This window comes from Pygocentrus nattereri, chromosome 28, assembly GCF_015220715.1.
Source record: "Pygocentrus nattereri isolate fPygNat1 chromosome 28, fPygNat1.pri, whole genome shotgun sequence".
In the NCBI taxonomy this organism is placed as follows: Eukaryota; Metazoa; Chordata; class Actinopteri; order Characiformes; family Serrasalmidae; genus Pygocentrus; species Pygocentrus nattereri.
In genome coordinates this window covers 2,299,061-2,322,527 of record NC_051238.1, presented here as the reverse complement: position 1 = coordinate 2,322,527, position 23,467 = coordinate 2,299,061, and the positions used below count along the sequence as shown (strand labels likewise).

Below are 23,467 nucleotides of genomic sequence, written 5' to 3'. Positions count from 1 at the left end.
TGTCAGATTGCACTTATATGACACATATGAAGCCCCTATATGTATTCGTGTATCATTTTTTCATATGGGCGACCAACAGCAGATGAGAAATAGAGTTGGTGAATACTGAGCCAACATCCATCCAGTTCCATGCTGAGTTCAGTGATGAAGTGAACCTTCCCAGCGGAGGGTTATTTTGTACATTAATTTTTTTTAAAATACCTACAAATACCCAAGTAATACATAAGCCCTGACATCATGGTTGTTTTTCTATCATCACTATTATTATTATTATTATTATTACTATTATTAATGGGGGGGAATCAAAGCTATGTGTCGGTTTATCTGCTTGCTAAACCCATGATGTTCCAGTGCTTGATATCTCTGCATCTTTTTCTATCTTCTATCTTCTCGATGTTGTACCTTTTCTTAAATTACCAACTGTGACGATGTTTGTAGTTGATAGATGGACGTACTTTTAAGTAAAACAAAAACTGAAATAGAAAATAGATGAAAACTTTAGTGGCTCTGTGTTTGAAAAGACATAAAAAGAGAAAATGTCTTACGGTTCCCTTTTCGCGGAGTAGTTTGTAAATGTTGAGTGTACTTATGCTCTTCTATGATGGTCGTACTGATGGTATCATTTGTATTTCTGTACACACTTTGGTGATCCTGTCATTACTTGGTTTTATAAACCACGCTTATTTTTAAAACCTTCACTTTGAGTCGCCTTTTTTATTCAGAGCATTACAACGATAATTCTGCATAACAAAACACTGAAGATGTAAACAGAGTCGTGCAGAGCGGTTTGGTGTGAAACACTCCGTTCACTGTGGTGGTGATAGGAACCAGACGTCCCTCTAAAAGCTCCTACAGAAAGTTCCTACAGGAGATGGTTCTGAATTCACTGCCTGATGACTGAGACGCTGTTTTATGAGAGTTTAGAGAACTTCAGCTCCATTCATGGTGGAGGGAGACATGCAGGGCGCTGTGCGGCAAAATAGTCCCCAAAGAAAACTCATTATTCCAGATTTTCCACTGTTTTCCATCATCAACATTCCATATAAACTCAGAAGACTCGTGTAGGTTCTCTGGTGGTTCTGGATGGTAAATAAAGTGTCTATATATATATATATATATATATATATATATATATATAGTCATGGCGATGCCTGGTTCCTATCAGCACCACTGTAAAGACGTCTGAACCATAGAGTAGAACGATGCTGAGATTTTCAGTCTAACTGTCATACATACACACATAAATCTGTCCAATAGTGTCCAGACAGTTCCTCTAATGAGTGAATTCAGCTGCTTTAATTTGCACCCACTGCATATAATCTTCATAGAAAAGCACTGACCAATATATTGAGACCCTCTGGAGAAGCCAGACATGAGCCTAAAATCACCATGTCCAATGCCAAGTGTGGGCTAGAGGGGTATAAAGCCCCCCAGCATTGGGCCGTGGAGCAGTGGAACTGTGTTCTCTGGAGTGATGGAGCTCCATCCAGTACCTTTGAGATGAGTTGGAGTGACCCAGAACCTGACCTCATCAGTACCTGACCTCACTAATGCTCAATCAGATCCTCACAGCAATGTTCCAACATCAGTAGCTGACCTCACTGATGCTCCATCAAACCCTCACAGCAATGTTCCAACATCAGTACCTGACCTCACTGATGCTCCATCAAACCCTCACAGCAATGTTCCAACATCAGTACCTGACCCCACTAATGCTCCATCAAATCCTCACAGCAATGTTCCAACATCAGTACCTGACCTCACTAATACTCCATCAAATCCTCACAGCAGTGTTCCAACATCAGTACCTGACCTCAATGATGCTCCATCAAATCCTCACAGAAATGCTCCAACATCAGTACCTGACCTCACTAATGCTCCATCAAATCCTCACAGCAATGTTCCAACATCAGTACCTGACCACACTCATGCTCCATCAAATCCTCACAGCAATGTTCCAACATCAGTACCTGACCCCACTGATGCTCCATCAAATCCTCACAGCAATGTTCCAACATCAGTACCTGACCTCACTGATGCTCCATCAAATCCTCACAGCAATGTTCCAACATCAGTACCTGACCTCACTGATGCTCCATCAAATCCTCACAGCAATGTTCCAACATCAGTACCTGACCTCACTGATGCTCCATGAAATCCTCACAGCAATGTTCCAACATCAGTACCTGACCTCCCTGATGCTCAATCAAATCCTCACAGCAATGTTCCAACATCAGTACCTGACCTCACTGATGCTCCATCAAACCCTCACAGCAATGTTCCAACATCAGTACCTGACTTCACTGATGCTCCATCAAATCCTCACAGCAATGTTCCAACAACAGTACCTGACCTCACTGATGCTCCATCAAATCCTCACAGCAATGTTCCAACATCAGTACCTGACCACACTGATGCTCCGTCAAATCCTCACAGCAATGTTCCAACATCAGTACCTGACCTCAGTGATGCTCCATCAAATCCTCACAGCAATGTTCCAACATCAGTACCTGACCTCACTGATGCTCCATCAAATCCTCACAGCAATGTTCCAACATCAGTACCTGACCTCACTGATGCTCCATCAAACCCTCACAGCAATGTTCCAACATCAGTACCTGACCTCACTGATGCTCCATCAAATCCTCACAGCAATGTTCCAACATCAGTACCTGACCCCACTAATGCTCCATCAAATCCTCACAGCAATGTTCCAACATCAGTACCTGACCTCACTAATACTCCATCAAATCCTCACAGCAGTGTTCCAACATCAGTACCTGACCTCAATGATGCTCCATCAAATCCTCACAGAAATGCTCCAACATCAGTACCTGACCTCACTAATGCTCCATCAAATCCTCACAGCAATGTTCCAACATCAGTACCTGACCACACTCATGCTCCATCAAATCCTCACAGCAATGTTCCAACATCAGTACCTGACCACACTCATGCTCCATCAAATCCTCACAGCAATGTTCCAACATCAGTACCTGACCCCACTGATGCTCCATCAAATCCTCACAGCAATGTTCCAACATCAGTACCTGACCTCACTGATGCTCCATCAAATCCTCACAGCAATGTTCCAACATCAGTACCTGACCTCACTGATGCTCCATCAAATCCTCACAGCAATGTTCCAACATCAGTACCTGACCTCACTGATGCTCCATGAAATCCTCACAGCAATGTTCCAACATCAGTACCTGACCTCCCTGATGCTCCATGAAATCCTCACAGCAATGTTCCAACATCAGTACCTGACCTCACTGATGCTCAATCAAATCCTCACAGCAATGTTCCAACATCAGTACCTGACCTCACTGATGCTCCATCAAACCCTCACAGCAATGTTCCAACATCAGTACCTGACTTCACTGATGCTCCATCAAATCCTCACAGCAATGTTCCAACAACAGTACCTGACCTCACTGATGCTCCATCAAATCCTCACAGCAATGTTCCAACATCAGTACCTGACCACACTGATGCTCCGTCAAATCCTCACAGCAATGTTCCAACATCAGTACCTGACCTCACTGATGCTCCATCAAATCCTCACAGCAATGTTCCAACATCAGTACCTGACCTCACTGATGCTCCATCAAATCCTCACAGCAATGTTCCAACATCAGTACCTGACCTCACTGATGCTCCATCAAATCCTCACAGCAATGTTCCAACATCAGTACCTGACCTCACTGATGCTCCATCAAATCCTCACAGCAATGTTCCAACATCAGTACCTGACCTCACTGATGCTCCATCAAACCCTCACAGCAATGTTCCAACATCAGTACCTGACCACACTGATGCTCCATCAAATCCTCACAGCAATGTTCCAACATCAGTACCTGACCACACTGATGCTCCATGAAATCCTCACAGCAATGTTCCAACATCAGTACCTGACCTCACTGATGCTCCATCAAATCCTCACAGCAATGTTCCAACATTAGTACCTGACCTCACTGATGCTCAATCAAATCCTCACAGCAATGTTCCAACATTAGTACCTGACCTCACTGATGCTCCATCAAATCCTCACAGCAATGTTCCAACATCAGTACCTGACCACACTAATGTTCCATCAAATCCTCACAGCAATGTTCCAACATCAGTACCTGACCTCACTGATGCTCCATGAAATCCTCACAGCAATGTTCCAACATCAGTACCTGACCTCACTGATGCTCCATCAAATCCTCACAGCAATGTTCCAACATCAGTACCTGACCTCACTGATGCTCCATCAAATCCTCACAGCAATGTTCCAACATCAGTACCTGACCTCACTGATGCTCCATCAAATCCTCACAGCAATGTTCCAACATCAGTACCTGACCTCACTGATGCTCCATCAAACCCTCACAGCAATGTTCCAACATTAGTACCTGACCTCACTGATGCTCCATCAAATCCTCACAGCAATGTTCCAACATCAGTACCTGACCACACTGATGCTCCATGAAATCCTCACAGCAATGTTCCAACATCAGTACCTGACCTCACTGATGCTCCATCAAATCCTCACAGCAATGTTCCAACATTAGTACCTGACCTCACTGATGCTCAATCAAATCCTCACAGCAATGTTCCAACATTAGTACCTGACCTCACTGATGCTCCATCAAATCCTCACAGCAATGTTCCAACATCAGTACCTGACCACACTAATGTTCCATCAAATCCTCACAGCAATGTTCCAACATCAGTACCTGACCTCACTGATGCTCCATGAAATCCTCACAGCAATGTTCCAACATCAGTACCTGACCTCCCTGATGCTCAATGAAATCCTCACAGCAATGTTCCAACATCAGTACCTGACCTCACTGATGCGCCATCAAATCCTCACAGCAATGTTCCAACATTAGTACCTGACCTCACTGATGCTCCATCAAATCCTCACAGCAATGTTCCAACATCAGTACCTGACCTCACTGATGCTCCATCAAATCCTCACAGCAATGTTCCAACATCAGTACCTGACCTCCCTGATGCTCCATGAAATCCTCACACCAGTGTTCCAACATCAGTACCTGACCTCACTGATGTTCCATCAAATCCTCACAGCAATGTTCCAACATCAGTGCCTGACCACACTGATGCTCCATGAAATCCTCACAGCAATGTTCCAACATCAGTACCTGACCTCACTGATGCTCCATGAAATCCTCGCAGCAATGTTCCAACATCAGTACCTGACCTCACTGATGCTCCATCAAACCCTCACAGCAATGTTCCAACATCAGTACCTGACCTCACTGATGCTCCATCAAACCCTCACAGCAATGTTCCAACATCAGTACCTGACCTCACTGATGCTCCATCAAATCCTCACAGCAATGTTCCAACATCAGTACCTGACCACACTGATGCTCCATCAAATCCTCACAGCAATGTTCCAACATCAGTACCTGACCTCACTGATGCTCCATCAAACCCTCACAGCAATGTTCCAACATCAGTACCTGACCTCACTGATGCTCCATCAAATCCTCACAGCAATGTTCCAACATCAGTACCTGACCTCACTAATGCTCCATCAAACCCTCACAGCAATGTTCCAACATCACTGCCTGACCTCAGTGATGTTCCATCAAATCCTCACAGCAATGTTCCAACATCAGTGCCTGACCACACTGATGCTCCATCAAATCCTCACAGCAATGTTCCAACATCAGTACCTGACCTCACTGATGCTCCATCAAATCCTCACAGCAATGTTCCAACATCAGTACCTGACCTCACTGATGCTCCATCAAACCCTCACAGCAATGTTCCAACATCAGTACCTGACCTCACTGATGCTCCATCAAATCCTCACAACAATGTTCCAACATCAGTACCTGACCACACTGATGCTCCATGAAATCCTCACAGCAATGTTCCAACATCAGTATCTGACCTCACTGATGCTCCATCAAACCCTCACAGCAATGTTCCAACATCAGTACCTGACCACACTAATGTTCCATCAAATCCTCACAGCAATGTTCCAACATCAGTACCTGACCTCCCTGATGCTCCATGAAATCCTCACAGCAATGTTCCAACATCAGTACCTGACCTCACTGATGCTCCATCAAATCCTCACAGCAATGTTCCAACATCAGTACCTGACCTCACTGATGCTCCATCAAATCCTCACAGCAATGTTCCAACATTAGTACCTGACCTCACTGATGCTCCATCAAACCCTCACAGCAATGTTCCAACATCACTACCTGACCTCACTGATGTTCCATCAAATCCTCACAGCAATGTTCCAACATCAGTGCCTGACCTCACTGATGCTCCATCAAATCCTCACAGCAATGTTCCAACATCAGTACCTGACCTCACTGATGCTCCATCAAATCCTCACAGCAATGTTCCAACATCAGTACCTGACCTCCCTGATGCTCCATGAAATCCTCACACCAGTGTTCCAACATCAGTACCTGACCTCACTGATGTTCCATCAAATCCTCACAGCAATGTTCCAACATCAGTGCCTGACCACACTGATGCTCCATGAAATCCTCACAGCAATGTTCCAACATCAGTACCTGACCTCACTGATGCTCCATGAAATCCTCGCAGCAATGTTCCAACATCAGTACCTGACCTCACTGATGCTCCATCAAACCCTCACAGCAATGTTCCAACATCAGTACCTGACCTCACTGATGCTCCATCAAACCCTCACAGCAATGTTCCAACATCAGTACCTGACCTCACTGATGCTCCATCAAATCCTCACAGCAATGTTCCAACATCAGTACCTGACCACACTGATGCTCCATCAAATCCTCACAGCAATGTTCCAACATCAGTACCTGACCTCACTGATGCTCCATCAAACCCTCACAGCAATGTTCCAACATCAGTACCTGACCTCACTGATGCTCCATCAAATCCTCACAGCAATGTTCCAACATCAGTACCTGACCTCACTAATGCTCCATCAAACCCTCACAGCAATGTTCCAACATCACTGCCTGACCTCAGTGATGTTCCATCAAATCCTCACAGCAATGTTCCAACATCAGTGCCTGACCACACTGATGCTCCATCAAATCCTCACAGCAATGTTCCAACATCAGTACCTGACCTCACTGATGCTCCATCAAATCCTCACAGCAATGTTCCAACATCAGTACCTGACCTCACTGATGCTCCATCAAACCCTCACAGCAATGTTCCAACATCAGTACCTGACCTCACTGATGCTCCATCAAATCCTCACAACAATGTTCCAACATCAGTACCTGACCACACTGATGCTCCATGAAATCCTCACAGCAATGTTCCAACATCAGTATCTGACCTCACTGATGCTCCATCAAACCCTCACAGCAATGTTCCAACATCAGTACCTGACCACACTAATGTTCCATCAAATCCTCACAGCAATGTTCCAACATCAGTACCTGACCTCCCTGATGCTCCATGAAATCCTCACAGCAATGTTCCAACATCAGTACCTGACCTCACTGATGCTCCATCAAATCCTCACAGCAATGTTCCAACATCAGTACCTGACCTCACTGATGCTCCATCAAATCCTCACAGCAATGTTCCAACATTAGTACCTGACCTCACTGATGCTCCATCAAATCCTCACAGCAATGTTCCAACATCAGTACCTGACCTCACTGATGCTCCATCAAACCCTCACAGCAATGTTCCAACATCACTACCTGACCTCACTGATGTTCCATCAAATCCTCACAGCAATGTTCCAACATCAGTGCCTGACCACACTGATGCTCCATGAAATCCTCACAGCAATGTTCCAACATCAGTGCCTGACCACACTGATGCTCCATGAAATCCTCACAGCAATGTTCCAACATCAGTACCTGACCTCACTGATGCTCCATCAAATCCTCACAGCAATGTTCCAACATCAGTACCTGACCTCACTGATGCTCCATCAAACCCTCACAGCAATGTTCCAACATTAGTACCTGACCTCACTGATGCTCCATCAAATCCTCACAGCAATGTTCCAACATCAGTACCTGACCACACTGATGCTCCATGAAATCCTCACAGCAATGTTCCAACATCAGTACCTGACTTCACTGATGCTCCATCAAATCCTCACAGCAATGTTCCAACATCAGTACCTGACCTCACTGATGCTCCATCAAACCCTCACAGCAATGTTCCAACATCAGTACCTGACCTCACTGATGCTCCATCAAATCCTCACAGCAATGTTCCAACATCAGTACCTGACCTCAGTGATGCTCCATCAAATCCTCACAGCAATGTTCCAACATCAGTACCTGACCTCACTGATGCTCCATCAAACCCTCACAGCAATGTTCCAACATCAGTACCTGACTTCACTGATGCTCCATCAAATCCTCACAGCAATGTTCCAACATCAGTACCTGACCTCAGTGATGCTCCATCAAATTCTCACAGCAATGTTCCAACATCAGTACCTGACCTCAGTGATGCTCCATCAAATCCAGTCATTCGTAAGCCTGAAGACCCAAGCAGAGGGCAGGATTTTCTGGAGAAACGCTGTCCATACGGTCAGCAGGAGATATGGAGTTGATTATGACGCCACTTTTCACAGACGTACGTAAAAAGGCCTCGTCTGTGAAAAGCGGTGATCGGTTCTCGAGGCAGAGAACTTATCAAAGAATTACTGTAAATAAGTGCATCACATAAGTGCATAAATTACTATTTTGAGGCCACAATTTACTACATAGAGACCACAAATAAATACTGAGGCCACAAATAAATATATTGAGGCCATAAATGACTATTTTGATACCACAATTTACTCTATTGTAGCAACAAATGAATATACTGAGGCCACAAATTACTACATAGAGGCCACAAATTACTATTATGAGACCACAATTTACTCTATTGTAGCAACAAATTAATATAGTGAGGCCACAAATTACTATTAATATATATATAATGAGGTCACAATTTACTATATTCATGCCACAAATTAATATACTGAGGCCACAAATAAATATATTGGGGCCACAAATTACTATTATAATACTACAATTTACTCTATTGTAGCAACAAATTAATATACTGAGACAACAAAAAATATATCGAGGTAACCAGTTATGAAAAATGTAACTCGTGTCTTCAACATATTAACTTGTGGCCACGCTTTATTAAAAATAAATCACCTTATGATGCCAGGGGCACCATAATTAATCCTTTAATTCCGTCTTCCAAACCCCTCATGTTTAATGAACGGATGTTTAAATGATTAGGGAATTATCAGCTGATATGATAATACGCGGCTGTAATATCGATCATCAATCGAACATATTGATCATTTCAGGCTTCACTGACAGTTTTGGGTGAAATGGTCCTTCCACACATCCGGGTACCATCCGTGGGCCTGTAAGCCCACCCATGCCGCGTTCGCGCATGCTCTGTGCGCTCTCCCACATTCGCTCCGCTGCCGCCGAATTTAAAGAGACAGGCGACCGTTTTTTAAAAATAACGTTTACAAACTGTTCAGTCCGAAAATATTCCTCCTAGTGCGGGTCTGTCGGGCTCTCCTCCAGCCTCTCGCTACTTTTTTTGGTTAGTAGAAGTTTAGCTTTAGATGCTGTAGCTAGTGGTTCGGTATTCGAGTTTTGAAGCCAGCGGTCCGTCCTGCCGCTGCTGGCCGGGGTTCGAGTCACTCTGCGCGGATTCAGCGGCTTCGGCGCTCCGCTGCTGCCTGGAGCGCGGCTACGTTGAAGTTCGCGTCGTTTCATCACAACAGAGCTTACTTCTCGGCAAATACGGAGGGGTGTAAACCTTTATTTTGTGTGGCTGTTGGGGACGATGGCGAAAATCCAGGCTCACAGCAGCACCACGAAGCAGCTAAACCCAATAAACCAGGACAACAAGGCCTTTATGAGCGCTCAGAAACAGCAGCAGCAGCAGCACTTTCAGAAACTGAAGGTAAGAAACGGCTCAAAAAGAGAGGAATAAAGACGTAAGACCCGGTGTTTTCCACAGGAACTGTGAGCGGCGTTGATTATCTCTTTGGCTCAGGATCTGAAACGAGGCTGAAGTTGGCTTCCTATTCGAATTTTTCCGTTCCACCTTAAATGGTGCAGCGGTTGCCTTCTGGCGCCCGACGCGCCACAACGTAACTGCTGCACCATTTAAGGTGGAACGGAAAAATTGGAAAGGGAAGCCAACTTCAGCTTCGCCGATCTCGGGATTTTTCACAGTGTTTGTGCTGAAGTTTTAGTTCTTCTTTCACAAAATCAGATTTTAAATAGCTACACGAACCCTGGTAAAAGACCCCCAAACCTCATAACATCGGTGCCTGTTAACCGCTAACTCTGATTAGCTTCTCTTTGTTTTGCCTCCTCAGGCTTTTCGCTTTGGCACCTCGAAAAAGCGAAAAAAGAAGCAGTTATGAAACCGAAAAACACACTTTGTGATGTTCAGTTGAACTTAAAAGCAGTTTAATCTCACCAAAGAGCTTCTAGAGCCTTGTGATTCACAGTTAGCCGGTTAGCCACCTGGGTTAGGTTAGGTTAGCTAGCTGCTCCCTGCTTTTGTGTACTGCTAATGCAGTTTGCCCATTTCTTGTGCTCATATCTCCAGTTCTGTGGTCTCAAGCTTGTGTTGGTGTAAGAAAAATAAGCCTCAGTGCTCATACGAATGAAATAAAGAAATAAGAGGAGTAAAGTAGCTGGATAGTAACACTAAAGGGGTTGTGGGCTGTATTTCAGCTTCACTGCCACTGCTGGTATTGTTTTACTGATAGCTGGTCAGTTAACGTTACTTGATTTCTTGGATTCAGCTGATCCTGTGAGCTGCTCTGCTTCTTTACTGCTAGTTTGCAGGTAGTTTTAGTAGGTCAGAGTCAGTTTTCCTGCTGGAGTCTCTTGTGGCTGTTGCTAACTGCAGAATTTACCACTCAAGCTGCTGCAGAAAACAAAGCAGCTTCTCAGATTTTCCCTTATGGTCATTATACACCGGTCAGCCAAAGCATTAAAGCCACCTCCTTGTTTCTGCGCTCATTGTCCAGTTTATCAGCTCCACTTACTGTATAGCTGCACTTTGTAGTTCTACAGTTACAGACTGTAGTCCATGTGGTTCTCTGCATACTTTGTTACCCTGTTCTTCAGTGGTCAGGACCCCCATGGACCCTCTCAGCACCGACGTGGTGGTCGGGTGTTAGTGTGTGTTGCGCTGGTGCGAGTGGATCAGATGCAGCAGTGCTGCAGAAGTTTTTAAACACCTCAGTGTCGCTGCTGAACTGAGAACGAAGTAACATCCAGCCAGCAGCGTCCTGTGGGCACTGATGAAGGACTAGAGGATGACCAACACAAACTGTGCAGCAGCAGATGAGCTGTCGTCTCTGACTCTACATCTACAAGGTGGACCGACGAGGTAGGAGTGTCTAATAGAGTGGACAGTGAGTGGACACAGTGTTTAGAAACTCCAGCAGCACTGCTGTTTGATCCACTCAGACCAGCACAACACACACTAACACACTACCTCCACGTCAGTGTTACTGCAGTGCTGAGAATGATCCACCACCCAAACAGTACCTGCTCTGTGAGGGTCCATGGGGGTCCTGACCACTGAAGAACAGGGTAACAGAGTATCAGAGAAACAGATGGACTACAGTCTGTAACTGTAGAACTACAGAGTGCAGCTATACAGTCAGTGGAGCTGATAAAGTGGACAGTGAGCGCAGAAACAAGGAGGTGGTCAGAGTGTTGTGGCTGATTGGTGTATTTTGATTAGTTTGTATGGATTTTAAACTGCTTTTTCAGAACAATCTGAATTTGAATTTAACATTTGAGGCATTTGGCTGACGCTCTTATCCAGAGCGACTTACAATTTCACGTTTTTTACGCAGGGAGGTGAAGGCGGTGAGTCTTGCCCAAGGACCCTTATTGGTATAGTGTAGGGTGTTTACCCAGGCAGGGGATTGAACCCCAGTCTACAGAGTAGAAGGCAGAGGTAGTTAACCACTACACTATCCAACCACAACAAGCTTAGTAGTTGCTTATGCGGCATTTGTGACACCATCTCAGTATGAGCCACAAATATAGTCCTCTAGTCAAGACATGGCTGTGCTTTTTGTCCCTTGCAGAGTTTTAACTGTGAGGGGAAAACTGCAGAAGTCTAATTGTATTTCTCCTCCACAGGTAGAAGATGCTTTATCATATTTGGATCAAGTCAAAATACGGTTTGTAAACGAGCCCGGAATATACAACAAGTTCCTGGACATAATGAAAGAGTTCAAGTCTCAAAGGTATGTCAGATAAAACGCATCTCAGAGCAGTTGGCTGTTTAGACCTTAATTAAAAGCTGGTGTAATTAGGCTGATTGTTAACCTCTGTGTTCTTCTCTCGCAGTATTGACACCCCTGGTGTGATAAACCGCGTGTCTCAGTTATTCCATGGACATCCGGACCTGGTCTTGGGCTTCAACGCCTTCCTGCCTCCAGGATATCGAATTGAAATACCCAAAAATGGAATGGCCTTTCTCCAGTCCCCTTTCACTGCACAGGTAAAAGTGTAAAAACGTTTTTTTTTCTTTTCCCCCAGTGGGGATTCAACTTTTTTCCTCTTGATAGCGATTCTGACTTCTGAACTCTGGTTTAGGGCCTGTACCAAGTACGGATCCGATAACAGTGCTCTGTTGTGGATGGTAGTTAAGCAATAGAAGCCGAGAAGGAGTGTGTTGGCACCGCTCTGGTTTGGTGGCTGTAGATCATCACAGCCGTGATGTTATTGGTGATAAAACACTCCTCGGGTGCTCTACTGCTTTAATACAGTTAAATAAATACAGTAAGAAGTTAATAAACCGGGCCGTGAACACGTTTAATATGTTTTAATGTTCAGTTCCTTCACCAAATTATAGCTCCTTACGTCAGAGTAACGAGCTCCACCCACTCGCTGCTCAGCCGGCAGTTCGTTCTCCAGCTCCTTACACTAAATTCCCAAACTGTCGTCTCCACTGAGCAGCTTTTCAGTCGGCAGCTGTGACAGAAGAACAGCTGAACAACCTGGAATCAGTCAGAAATGAACCCAACACCATTCGCCAGACGCGTCTGATCTTCAGAGTCGGACCAAATCAGACTGAGCCATAAAACTGACCCAATATCAGGTTCAGCTCAGTTTGGTCAGTTTCTCCAGATCAGTATTAATGTTGTTTTGTTCCAGCCGGTCTGTAAAGCTTCTTACAGCCCGTTTAGTTTGGCGAATGGTGTTGGGTTCATTTCTGGCTGATTCCAGGTTGTTCAGCTGTTCTTCTGTCACAGCTGCCGACTGAAAAGCTGCTCAGTGGAGACGACAGTTTGGGAATTTAGTGTCGTCTCGTCTTCAGAGTCGGACCAAATCGGCTGTCGGTCAGATGTGATTTTAACAGTGTCCGTTTTCTGTTTGGGGCAAAGTCAGAAGTAAAAACATTCAAACGGCTTGACGTTTACGTCTTAACGTCCTACAGCTGTCAGAGTCGTTGCTTAGTAGTTTAGTGATACAGTGTTTGTGAAGAACCCGTGATGTTCTGGTGAAATTACAGCACGTCTAGACACTTCTCAACCAACCAGCTCACGTAACCGGAACTCACTGTTGTATAAACTCTAATGTAACGTGGGGAGGATGGTCATACATCAAAAACTAAGGTAGAGTTTCTAGTAGCATGACGGCAGCCTGTTACAAATACGGTAGATTTTGACTTGCAGGCTGCCGGACCTCCATAAGTCAGGGTTTTTTTACAGGTTTGGTTGAAAGGGCTTTAAAAAGCGAAAGGAAAAATGTGCGGTTGTTTATGTTTCCATTTTCTAGCTCTGTCACATTTGAATTATTGATTTTCTCCGAGTCCGACTTTGGTTAATCTTGATCAAATTACACAGTTTTATACTATGTTCACCATACAAGGTTGAAGAGGTGCAAATTTCCTCCTCCTTCTGGCTCTAATGATGAAGCTGAGAGCTGATCAGAGTTAATGATCTTCTCAGCGAAGCTCGTTCTGCTCGTTAGTTTGTGCTGATGATGCAGTGATTCAGTCACGTGAGGTCACTGAGTAGGAGGAGCTCATGAGGGTCATTTCAGGACGCCCTTAATGACCCCACGTCCACATTAATGACAGATTTGGGTCACTTGCCTAAACGAGTGTGAATCAGAGAAATCGGATGTGCAAGCCTCACTGCTCAGTGTGAATGTAGCCTGAGTTGTTTTAAAACGGTTGCAGCCCCATTTGCAAGAGCAGAGCACAGTAACGTGGGATTCTGACTGCAGTTGGATGAAACGATGAAGCTCATTTGAATTATACACATGATTATAACACCCAGTTCAGCCCCAGAACACAAACAGCCCAGTCAGACCGAGTTCTGCATACTTAGTAAAAGGAAACAGGTACAGGTAGGTGCACGTTAACAGCGTGATGTCGGTGTCCACACCCTTCAGTTTTTAATGAAGGAAAACTGTTTTTCGAGTGGGCATTTAAAAAATCTTTTCAGAAATATCTGGATAGGTGTGGAAGGGGCCTGAGAAGCCGTATCGAATGTGGATCTGTGAAGTCTGACTGATACCAGTTCCATTTAATATGGTCAGTATTGGGCAGTAAATCTGGTCGGTGCACCACCAGCGAGCCGCCTACTGAATAAATAAGTTTTACGGTCAACTCTTAATTGCCCTTCACTGCCTGCAGTGTACTGTTGGTTCCTTCGGTTTGCAGTGCTCTAAATGCTGTTTGTTCTTACTCTACTACATTTGCACTCCTGTAGATGGAGCCTGACTGACGTGTTGGTTGGCTGACCGCAGGTTTATTAATGTTGGTGGTAATTTGTGGTTAATTAGCTACTTTTTTTAATGGGTACTCAGACTCTGGTGGTTCGGTCAGTGGCCACCAACTTCTTTGCGGGAGAGGTTTAGTTGTAATCTGCATATATCTGTATATTTCAGAACCGTATGTTGTTGTTTTTTTGTGCCCAAACTAAAATTCTGGGCTATTTTCAAACATAAGTTACCGGTCAGAAAAGCAGAAAAACTTTGCTTGGCACATTATAATTAGTTCAAGTTATTTGAATGTATATATTTAATGTATTTGAATTTTTTAAAACTTTACCAACATAATAATCAAATGGATTTGTGGTGAGAATTTTAAATAAATGTTGCATCCCTGAAAGTTCAAGGTTGCACAGAATCATAATTGCGGTTGAGGTGTTGTGATGTTAACGATAGCTGCTGGTTTGTTTCGACAGGTTTCTCCAAGTAAAGGTAAGAACAGCACCACCTGTGTGGGCAATGCGGCCAGTGTGTCGTCGTCGTCATCGTCGTCTTCTTCAGCGGCCGCGGTGGAGGTCAGTTCTGCTCCCAGTGAACCTGTAGCGTCTCCTCAGAGCGCCTCGCCCTCGGGCCCTCCGGAACCTTCTGCCAGACTGGCGCTGCCCCTGCCTAGCCAGTCACAGCCTGCCACCTCGTCTGTGTCTCCGCCCACCTCTGAACCCAGTCCTGTGGAGTTTGACAGCGCCATCAGCTACGTAAACAAGATCAAGAGCCGATTTTTGGACCATCCGGAAATCTATAGATCCTTCCTGGAAATACTGCACACCTATCAGGTAAGTGTGATGTTCTAGAAGGTCGTTCTGCACTTTTTAAATGAAACAGTAGAAGCCGTATCGCCCCCTACGCTTCCTGTAGTGTATTACAGTCTGTCAGAGCGACTGTGTGGATCATATGAACATTATAGAGCTTTTTAAATGAAACAGTAGAAGCCGTATCGCCCCCTACGCTTCCTGTAGTGTATTACAGTCTGTCAGAGCGACTGTGTGGATCATATGAACATTATAGAGCTTTTTAAATGAAACAGTAGAAGCCGTATCGCCCCCTACGCTTCCTGTAGTGTATTACAGTCTGTCAGAGCGACTGTGTGGATCATATGAACATTATAGAGCTTTTTAAATGAAACAGTGAAGCCGTATCGCCCCCTACGCTTCCTGTAGTGTATTACAGTCTGTCAGAGCGACTGTGTGGATCATATGAACATTATAGAGCTTTTTAAATGAAACAGTAGAAGCCGTATCGCCCCCTACGCTTCCTGTAGTGTATTACAGTCTGTCAGAGTGACTGTGTGGATCATATGAACATTATAGAGCTTTTTAAATGAAACAGTAGAAGCCGTATCGCCCCCTACGCTTCCTGTAGTGTATTACAGTCTGTCAGAGCGACTGTGTGGATCATATGAACATTATAGAGCTTTTTAAATGAAACAGTAGAAGCCGTATCGCCCCCTACGCTTCCTGTAGTGTATTACAGTCTGTCAGAGCGACTGTGTGGATCATATGAACATTATAGAGCTTTTTAAATGAAACAGTAGAAGCCGTATCGCCCCCTACGCTTCCTGTAGTGTATTACAGTCTGTCAGAGTGACTGTGTGGATCATATGAACATTATAGAGCTTTTTAAATGAAACAGTAGAAGCCGTATCGCCCCCTACGCTTCCTGTAGTGTATTACAGTCTGTCAGAGCGACTGTGTGGATCATATGAACATTATAGAGCTTTTTAAATGAAACAGTAGAAGCCGTATCGCCCCCTACGCTTCCTGTAGTGTATTACAGTCTGTCAGAGCGACTGTGTGGATCATATGAACATTATAGAGCTTTTTAAATGAAACAGTAGAAGCCGTATCGCCCCCTACGCTTCCTGTAGTGTATTACAGTCTGTCAGAGCGACTGTGTGGATCATATGAACATTACAGAGCTTTTTAAATGAAACAGTAGAAGCCGTATCGCCCCCTACGCTTCCTGTAGTGTATTACAGTCTGTCAGAGCGACTGTGTGGATCATATGAACGTTATAGAGCTTTTTAAATGAAACAGTAGAAGCCGTATCGCCCCCTACGCTTCCTGTAGTGTATTACAGTCTGTCAGAGCGACTGTGTGGATCATATGAACATTATAGAGCTTTTTAAATGAAACAGTAGAAGCCGTATCGCCCCCTACGCTTCCTGTAGTGTATTACAGTCTGTCAGAGCGACTGTGTGGATCATATGAACATTATAGAGCTTTTTAAATGAAACAGTAGAAGCCGTATCGCCCCCTACGCTTCCTGTAGTGTATTACAGTCTGTCAGAGTGACTGTGTGGATCATATGAACATTATAGAGCTTTTTAAATGAAACAGTAGAAGCCGTATCGCCCCCTACGCTTCCTGTAGTGTATTACAGTCTGTCAGAGTGACTGTGTGGATCATATGAACATTATAGAGCTTTTTAAATGAAACAGTAGAAGCCGTATCGCCCCCTACGCTTCCTGTAGTGTATTACAGTCTGTCAGAGCGACTGTGTGGATCATATGAACATACAGAGAGCTGTTATTTTAGGGAATCTCTGTCGACTTTTCTTTGCAGCTGTAATGTGATTGTGGTGTGTTTGTTGTGTTGCAGAAGGAGCAGCTGGAGCTGAAGGAGAACAGGAGCAGAAGCAGTTCGGGAATGACAGAGGATGAAGTTTTCTCCAAAGTGGCCAGCCTATTCAAAGGTCAGGAGGACCTGCTGGCTGAATTCGGACAGTTCCTGCCTGATGCAAAGAGATCACTGGTCAGAAAATAATTTTTTTTCTTCTCTGGACATTTTTGTGGCTTCAGTAGAGGGGGAAACATTTAGTTCCAAACATCTTTAACTCGAAGGCCAGAAACTTACCCCATGCATGCAGCAGTAAGAGAGGCTGTAGTGTGCGTCAGCCACCTTCTGCCAGTAGAGTCTGGCTGCAGACATGCGCTCTCTGCCACAACGGCAGAAACAGCCCTACGGCATGGTAACTCTTGGCTGCTGCTGCTTAGCGACATTAATTCATCGAAAACACGGCTAGAGTTACATTTAATGTACCTCCATGTTGAAAATAATCATAGAACACATTAAAAGTGTCTGGTTCCTGGGGGCTTTCAGTAGTGGCTAATGGTATTGGGTTGATATCACAGTATAAAGGATTCTGACTGTTGAATCAGGTGTTTTGAGACTGATTCCAGACCGTTTCCTAATGGCCTCTAACGGGAACGGGCTTGATGGCTGCCACTAGGCCGTAAAGCCATCAGGTTTTATTCCTGTGATAATGTACTGTTTTGGTGCCCACGGCGCTGCCTGCTTGGCGCTTTTCTACACTGTGACAACATTGAAATGTAATTCCTCAAAGTTCTGACGATGTTGTCTGACTTTCTAGGAGTTTGCCATCATAATCAGTATTACAGTTTGTGGGAACCGGTTCTGATCGTCTTCAGCCTGGCTTTCATGAATTTCAGCAGCCTTTTATTTTGAAAGGTTCATATTTAGTTGCCTTATTAGCAGTACGACAGTGGTAATATACATTAAGTATAACTCTTGTTGCCCAGCAGTATGTGCTTCGCTGTTTTTCCTCATAAAACCGACTACACTACTCCATAGGCTGGCAGTGCATGTCAGGCTGAGAGCGCATATCTGCAGCCAGACCCTTCATCTGCGGTCAGTGTGCTTTGTTTCAGTCGAAGGCACAGGCCAGCAGAGCTGGTGTATATGGTACTTAATCTTCGTTTTCTTAGAAAAGCAGTTGTGGTTCCTATTGGAATTAAAATGAGCTCTCGTTTTAGACACGAGCAGAGTTGTCCTCCTTCAACCCCTTGAGGTTACTGAGGTTTATAATGGCCAAATACCTCCAATTCATCAGCCATGCATGGCCGTTGGCTTCTGCATACGTGCGTGGCGTACGTTTCTGGCCTAACCGTCCATCTAAACACTGTTTTAAACCGGAGAGTTCTGTTCTGATGGGATGGTGTTTAATTCTCTGCGCTGGTTGACAGTTCACTGGTGGCTCGCTGACGGGGAAGGAGCACGTGAAGAAGCCAGATGAGGAAGATCTCAGCAAACAGAGCAAAAAACGGCCCCGCCCCGTCCTGCTGCCGCACATGACCCCCCTGCTAAAGGTCAGACCACTTTCTTCTCCATTCCTCAGAAACATTTCACTGAGCAGGACTTGGGCTAATTAAGATGGACAACCATCAACTTAGGCTTAAGTTATCTAATAGTAATATACCTTCCCATCCTACTGCTCAGGCTGGTCAATTCCTGCTCTCCTGGACGACTGAACCAGGGTTACAGTGCACGTTCTTTCATTTTACCTGCTTAGACTCCCCTAGTTTTCTCCAACTTTCCTCAGATACTTTCTCTGGGTAGACAAAGCACTTTCTGTAAGTCTGCTAAATTCTGTAAATGTAGTTTCAGCCTCAGAAGCTCCACACACAGACCTACACTGACTATCGGATATCTGTTCCTCTCTTACCCTGCATTTGCACCGGGAGACACTTTTCGCCTCTTGTCGCCAAAACCGCTGATCGCTCATCACCTGTGGTCGTTTCCGAACTCAAACTGACTGTTAGTTGCCATGGTTTCACTGACGCAAAACACTAATGGGATGCATTCCTGCTTTCTTTTTATTTAACCGCCCTGTCCGTGCAGCAGTTTGTAAGGGAAAGCAGCGTTTGGGCTTTGATTATTCCGTAATTCCATTTCTAGTCGGAATATTTATCTAGGAACCAAAAAAGGAGTGCATCGCTTCACAGTGGCGGAGATAAAGCGCATACTAGGCTTCTCAATGCTCGGTTCCTATTGGTAGTTGCCACATCGCTTCGCTCCTTATTTGCATAAAGTTAAACCCCACCCACTTCACGTCACCAACGTTCACACCATGTCCAAATCTCCAGCTCTCATTGAAGCGCCTTGTCGCGTCGTGTTGCCGCCGGTGTGAACGCAGGGTGAGACGGTCATCTGTGTTTTCTCAGTTACAGCGTCTGCTCGTCTGGGTGTACACACTTCATTTGTCCAATGGGAGGCACTCTTTTTACAGGTTTTTAGTTTAGTCTTTGTGTGTTTGGGAGCTACAGACACCAATACTGAAGACACGTTTCCGAAGTTTCGCAGCGTCCTGTCTTTTAAGTGTTTATCTTACGCATTTGCCGAAGGAAGCATTTTTGTTTCTTCCAGGTTTGTTTTTGTTGTATACTCTTGAACAAGTGGTTCTTTGGTAAAGAAAATGGTTCTTCATAGAACCATGAAGACTCAGAACCATTTGCATGGTGAAATGATTCTTCAGATCGGTTGAAATTGTCTTTTCAACCTTGTCCACCTCGAGGCCTTCCTGTCCATCACTAGAAAGCATGAAGGCCCACAAACAAAATAAACAGACTTGTTAATTTTTCAGCACTGTGACTTTGAGTGTTCATGGTTCCATATAGAACCTTTTTATTTAAATAACGGACCCTTGAAGAACCATCTTTGAGAGTGTAGCATGGCCTTGACTTGTCTACCCTTACACTTCAATGCTTCAACAGTCTGTGATTGGCTGTATTGCATGGCAATCAACCAAACCCTTTCCTGTCAGGAGGCTGTGCTGATAATAGGCAAGACTAAGTCTCAATCCCATCAATTCCCTCTGAAATGGGAGCCTCAAATAAAAAGAGCATCACTTCATTAACAGCTACTAGCGCCGCTCTGTGGGCGACCCTGCCCGTCTGCAGGGACAGCAGAGGAGGGGAAAGTTCAGCTCCTCACTGCTGGGCTTTAGTTACATTTAGGGATCAGACGCCTTCAAAGAGGGGGGCAGTTATTTATTATCACCCCCCCTAATTCTTCAGTGATATGAAGCTGAAGTCAGAGATTCACCAGATTCTTGTTCTAATTTTCCCATTCCACCTTAATGTAGCCCCCACTCTTCGACCTCCCCCTCTATCTCAACAGGAATCAGGACCCCCTACACCTAGACGTGAACACACAAAACAGAGGGCTAAGGGCTCAGTGGTAGGGGCGAGGGGTGAAATGGGATCGGGCCGAACATGGACGTTCCTGCACACTTTACTTCTGCTCTTTGCTTTTGAAGCAAGTTGATCAGCAAAGATGTGTTTGATGTTTGGGTTTTTATTTAACGCTGGAGTTTGATGATGTGGCGTCGGACGCGCCGTGATCTATAAACGTGGACTAAAGTGACTGACCGAGTTCAAAAGCAGTAGCTTCCATCTAGAAGCCTGAATTCCATCAGTGCTTTTGGAGCCAAATCGAAGGGCACTAGATCTCCAGGTCAGGTGCTAGTGGTTTAAATACAAACAAGTTCAACATGCTTGATTTTATCTTTCTTTTTCTTTTATCATTTCAGAAAAAGATGAAGTTTTCGTGCTCCAAAGACCAGTCGTTTGCCTCCGTTGGAAAGCATGGTGTCCTTCGCGAGTTCACCTTCTTTGATAAGGTATTTTCTCGCTGCTGACCCCTGACCAGTACCCAACAGTGTTTTTATTTACTCCCATTCAGTTTCCTTACACACACTCACACACACATGTACACCATTCAAACATAACACACTGACCACCTCCTCGTTTCTACTCTCATTGTCCACTTTATCAGCTCCACTTACTGTATAGCTGCTCTCTGTAGTTCTACAGTTACAGACTGTAGTCCATCTGTTTCTCCGTTACCCTGTTCTTCAGTGGTCAGGACCCCCATGGACCCTCACAGAGCAGGTACTATTTAGGTGGTGGATCATTCTCAGCAATTTAGCAGCACTGCTGTGTCTGATCCACTCAGACCAGTGCAACACACACCAACACACCACCACCATGTCAGTGTTACTGCTGTGCTGATACTAATATCAATATCATCTCCAAAGAAATTTAGTTTGGGTCAGCAACACTTTCACCAGAGACCTTCCAATATTATTTAACAGTAAACATAATTTTTTTACACTTCCTTCTGATTTTGGGTTCAGGTCCTGCTACAGGTTTGATCTTCCTCTGAGGCTTTTCCGTTCTCTCTGCTGTTCATCCACAGCTTTTTGACCGTTTTCTCTCCTTTCAGGTTCGTCGCCTGTTTAAGAGCCAGGAGGTGTATGAGAACTTCCTGCGCTGCATTGCCCTTTTTAACCAGGAGGTGGTGTCAGGAGCTGAGCTTCTACAACTCGTCACTCCATTTTTAGGGTAAAAACCGAGAGACAGCCTGTGTTTATCAAACATATTGTGACCCATTTTAAAAGCTTCCGCATGAACAGCACTTTAACAAACAAGCAAGCATAGAGCCAAACTCCAGAACAGGCAACAAAAACCGATAATTTTATATTTTGATTTTGTACTCTGCTGTTCTTAGGTGACCCCTTTAGTTCACTCACTGAAGCTGATGGTTGGTATTTTAAGGTTATGCCTTTTAAACGTGTATTCTTAATATAAGTATTATATCACTGGGGGAAGAGGTACTTAAGGAGGTTTCTGTGAAGTACCTCTTTATTTTTCTTGTCGTTAGTATTTTGTTAATTCAGTTCATGCTATAATGTACTCTTATCTGTCCCCACCCCGTAGGAAGTTTCCAGAGCTGTACACCCAGTTTAAGTCGTTTTTGGGGGAGAAGGAGCTCTCCCACTCGGTTTCTGGCCTTTCGGACCGCTATATGGAGGGTGGAGGCAGGGAGGTGGACTACGCGTCCTGTAAGAGACTCGGCTCCAGTTACAGAGCGCTGCCAAAAACATACCAGCAGCCCAAATGCAGTGGCCGCACCGCTCTCTGCAAGGAGGTACACGCTCACCTGTGCTCACTCACCTGAGCATGTATTTCATGAACATGTATTCGAGTGTAGTTTTTGAATAAATTACACCATTTTGATTCATTTTAATCTGAGTCTGAGAAATTGCTGTGTGCCTCCCTGAGGGAATCCTGTGCAGCACGCTTGTTTGTATTTTGCCTTGGCCAGCAGTTCTCAATGGAATATGCAAATCCATTATATCGCAGTTCCTTTAAGTCGTCTGCAGTTTATTTTGCACAAGTGTCGCTGTTTGGCATTTAGTTTAGTCTCCAGCCAAGTGAGTCGTCCGATTATCTTGCACGCAGATGTGGATCACAACCCAGTGATGGTTTCGGTTGTACTGGTAGGGGATTTGGTTGTACCTTCTACTCAAACCTTTATCTTCCTGCAGGTGCTGAATGATACCTGGGTGTCGTTCCCATCCTGGTCGGAAGATTCCACTTTCGTGAGTTCGAAGAAAACGCCTTATGAAGAGCAGCTCCATCGATGCGAGGACGAGAGGTTTGAGGTGAGACTTCTCATCATCCAAGCTATAAAAAAGAAAATGTTGTTTTTTTTATTGCTATACAGAATTGATTTAAGTATAGGGAGTGGTTTGGTGGAATAATTTACCAGGGCTCCAGACTGCGACTAGATACGACTGATAGTAACTGTTGGGCTATCGTGTCGCATGGATGCGCCCTTGCCTGCGTGCTCGGGGGATTTCGACCAGAGCGGCAAAACCATGACTGACAAAGCAGATGAGCTGGAGCCGAGCTGAGCTTTTTGCAGTGATGTCGGTATGTAGAGTCTCTGTCGCTCACCTGCTCGACCCCAGCCTGACTTGGGACCAATGAAGCAGAGAAAGACACACAAAGATGTACTTGAACAACTGTCCACTTCAAACACTTCATGAAAAAAGTACAACCACAGCAAGATTTCAGAACTTCT

The 23,467-nt window shown here is 44.7% G+C and overlaps 1 protein-coding gene across 1 annotated transcript in view; it reads left to right on the top strand.

Annotated features, from left to right (window-relative positions):
• Positions 1 to 9,416: 9,416 nt before the first annotated feature.
• Positions 9,417 to 23,467, top strand: part of sin3b (SIN3 transcription regulator family member B) — a 32,901-nt gene continuing 18,850 nt past the window's right edge. The window contains exons 1-10 of the mRNA XM_037535586.1: positions 9,417 to 9,939; positions 12,156 to 12,262; positions 12,366 to 12,519; positions 15,218 to 15,574; positions 17,399 to 17,551; positions 18,784 to 18,906; positions 21,129 to 21,218; positions 21,824 to 21,942; positions 22,318 to 22,528; positions 22,929 to 23,045. Coding sequence (XP_037391483.1) covers positions 9,820 to 9,939; positions 12,156 to 12,262; positions 12,366 to 12,519; positions 15,218 to 15,574; positions 17,399 to 17,551; positions 18,784 to 18,906; positions 21,129 to 21,218; positions 21,824 to 21,942; positions 22,318 to 22,528; positions 22,929 to 23,045 — 1,551 coding nt within the window. The 5' untranslated portion in view covers positions 9,417 to 9,819. The remainder of the gene's footprint in view (positions 9,940 to 12,155; positions 12,263 to 12,365; positions 12,520 to 15,217; positions 15,575 to 17,398; positions 17,552 to 18,783; positions 18,907 to 21,128; positions 21,219 to 21,823; positions 21,943 to 22,317; positions 22,529 to 22,928; positions 23,046 to 23,467) is intronic.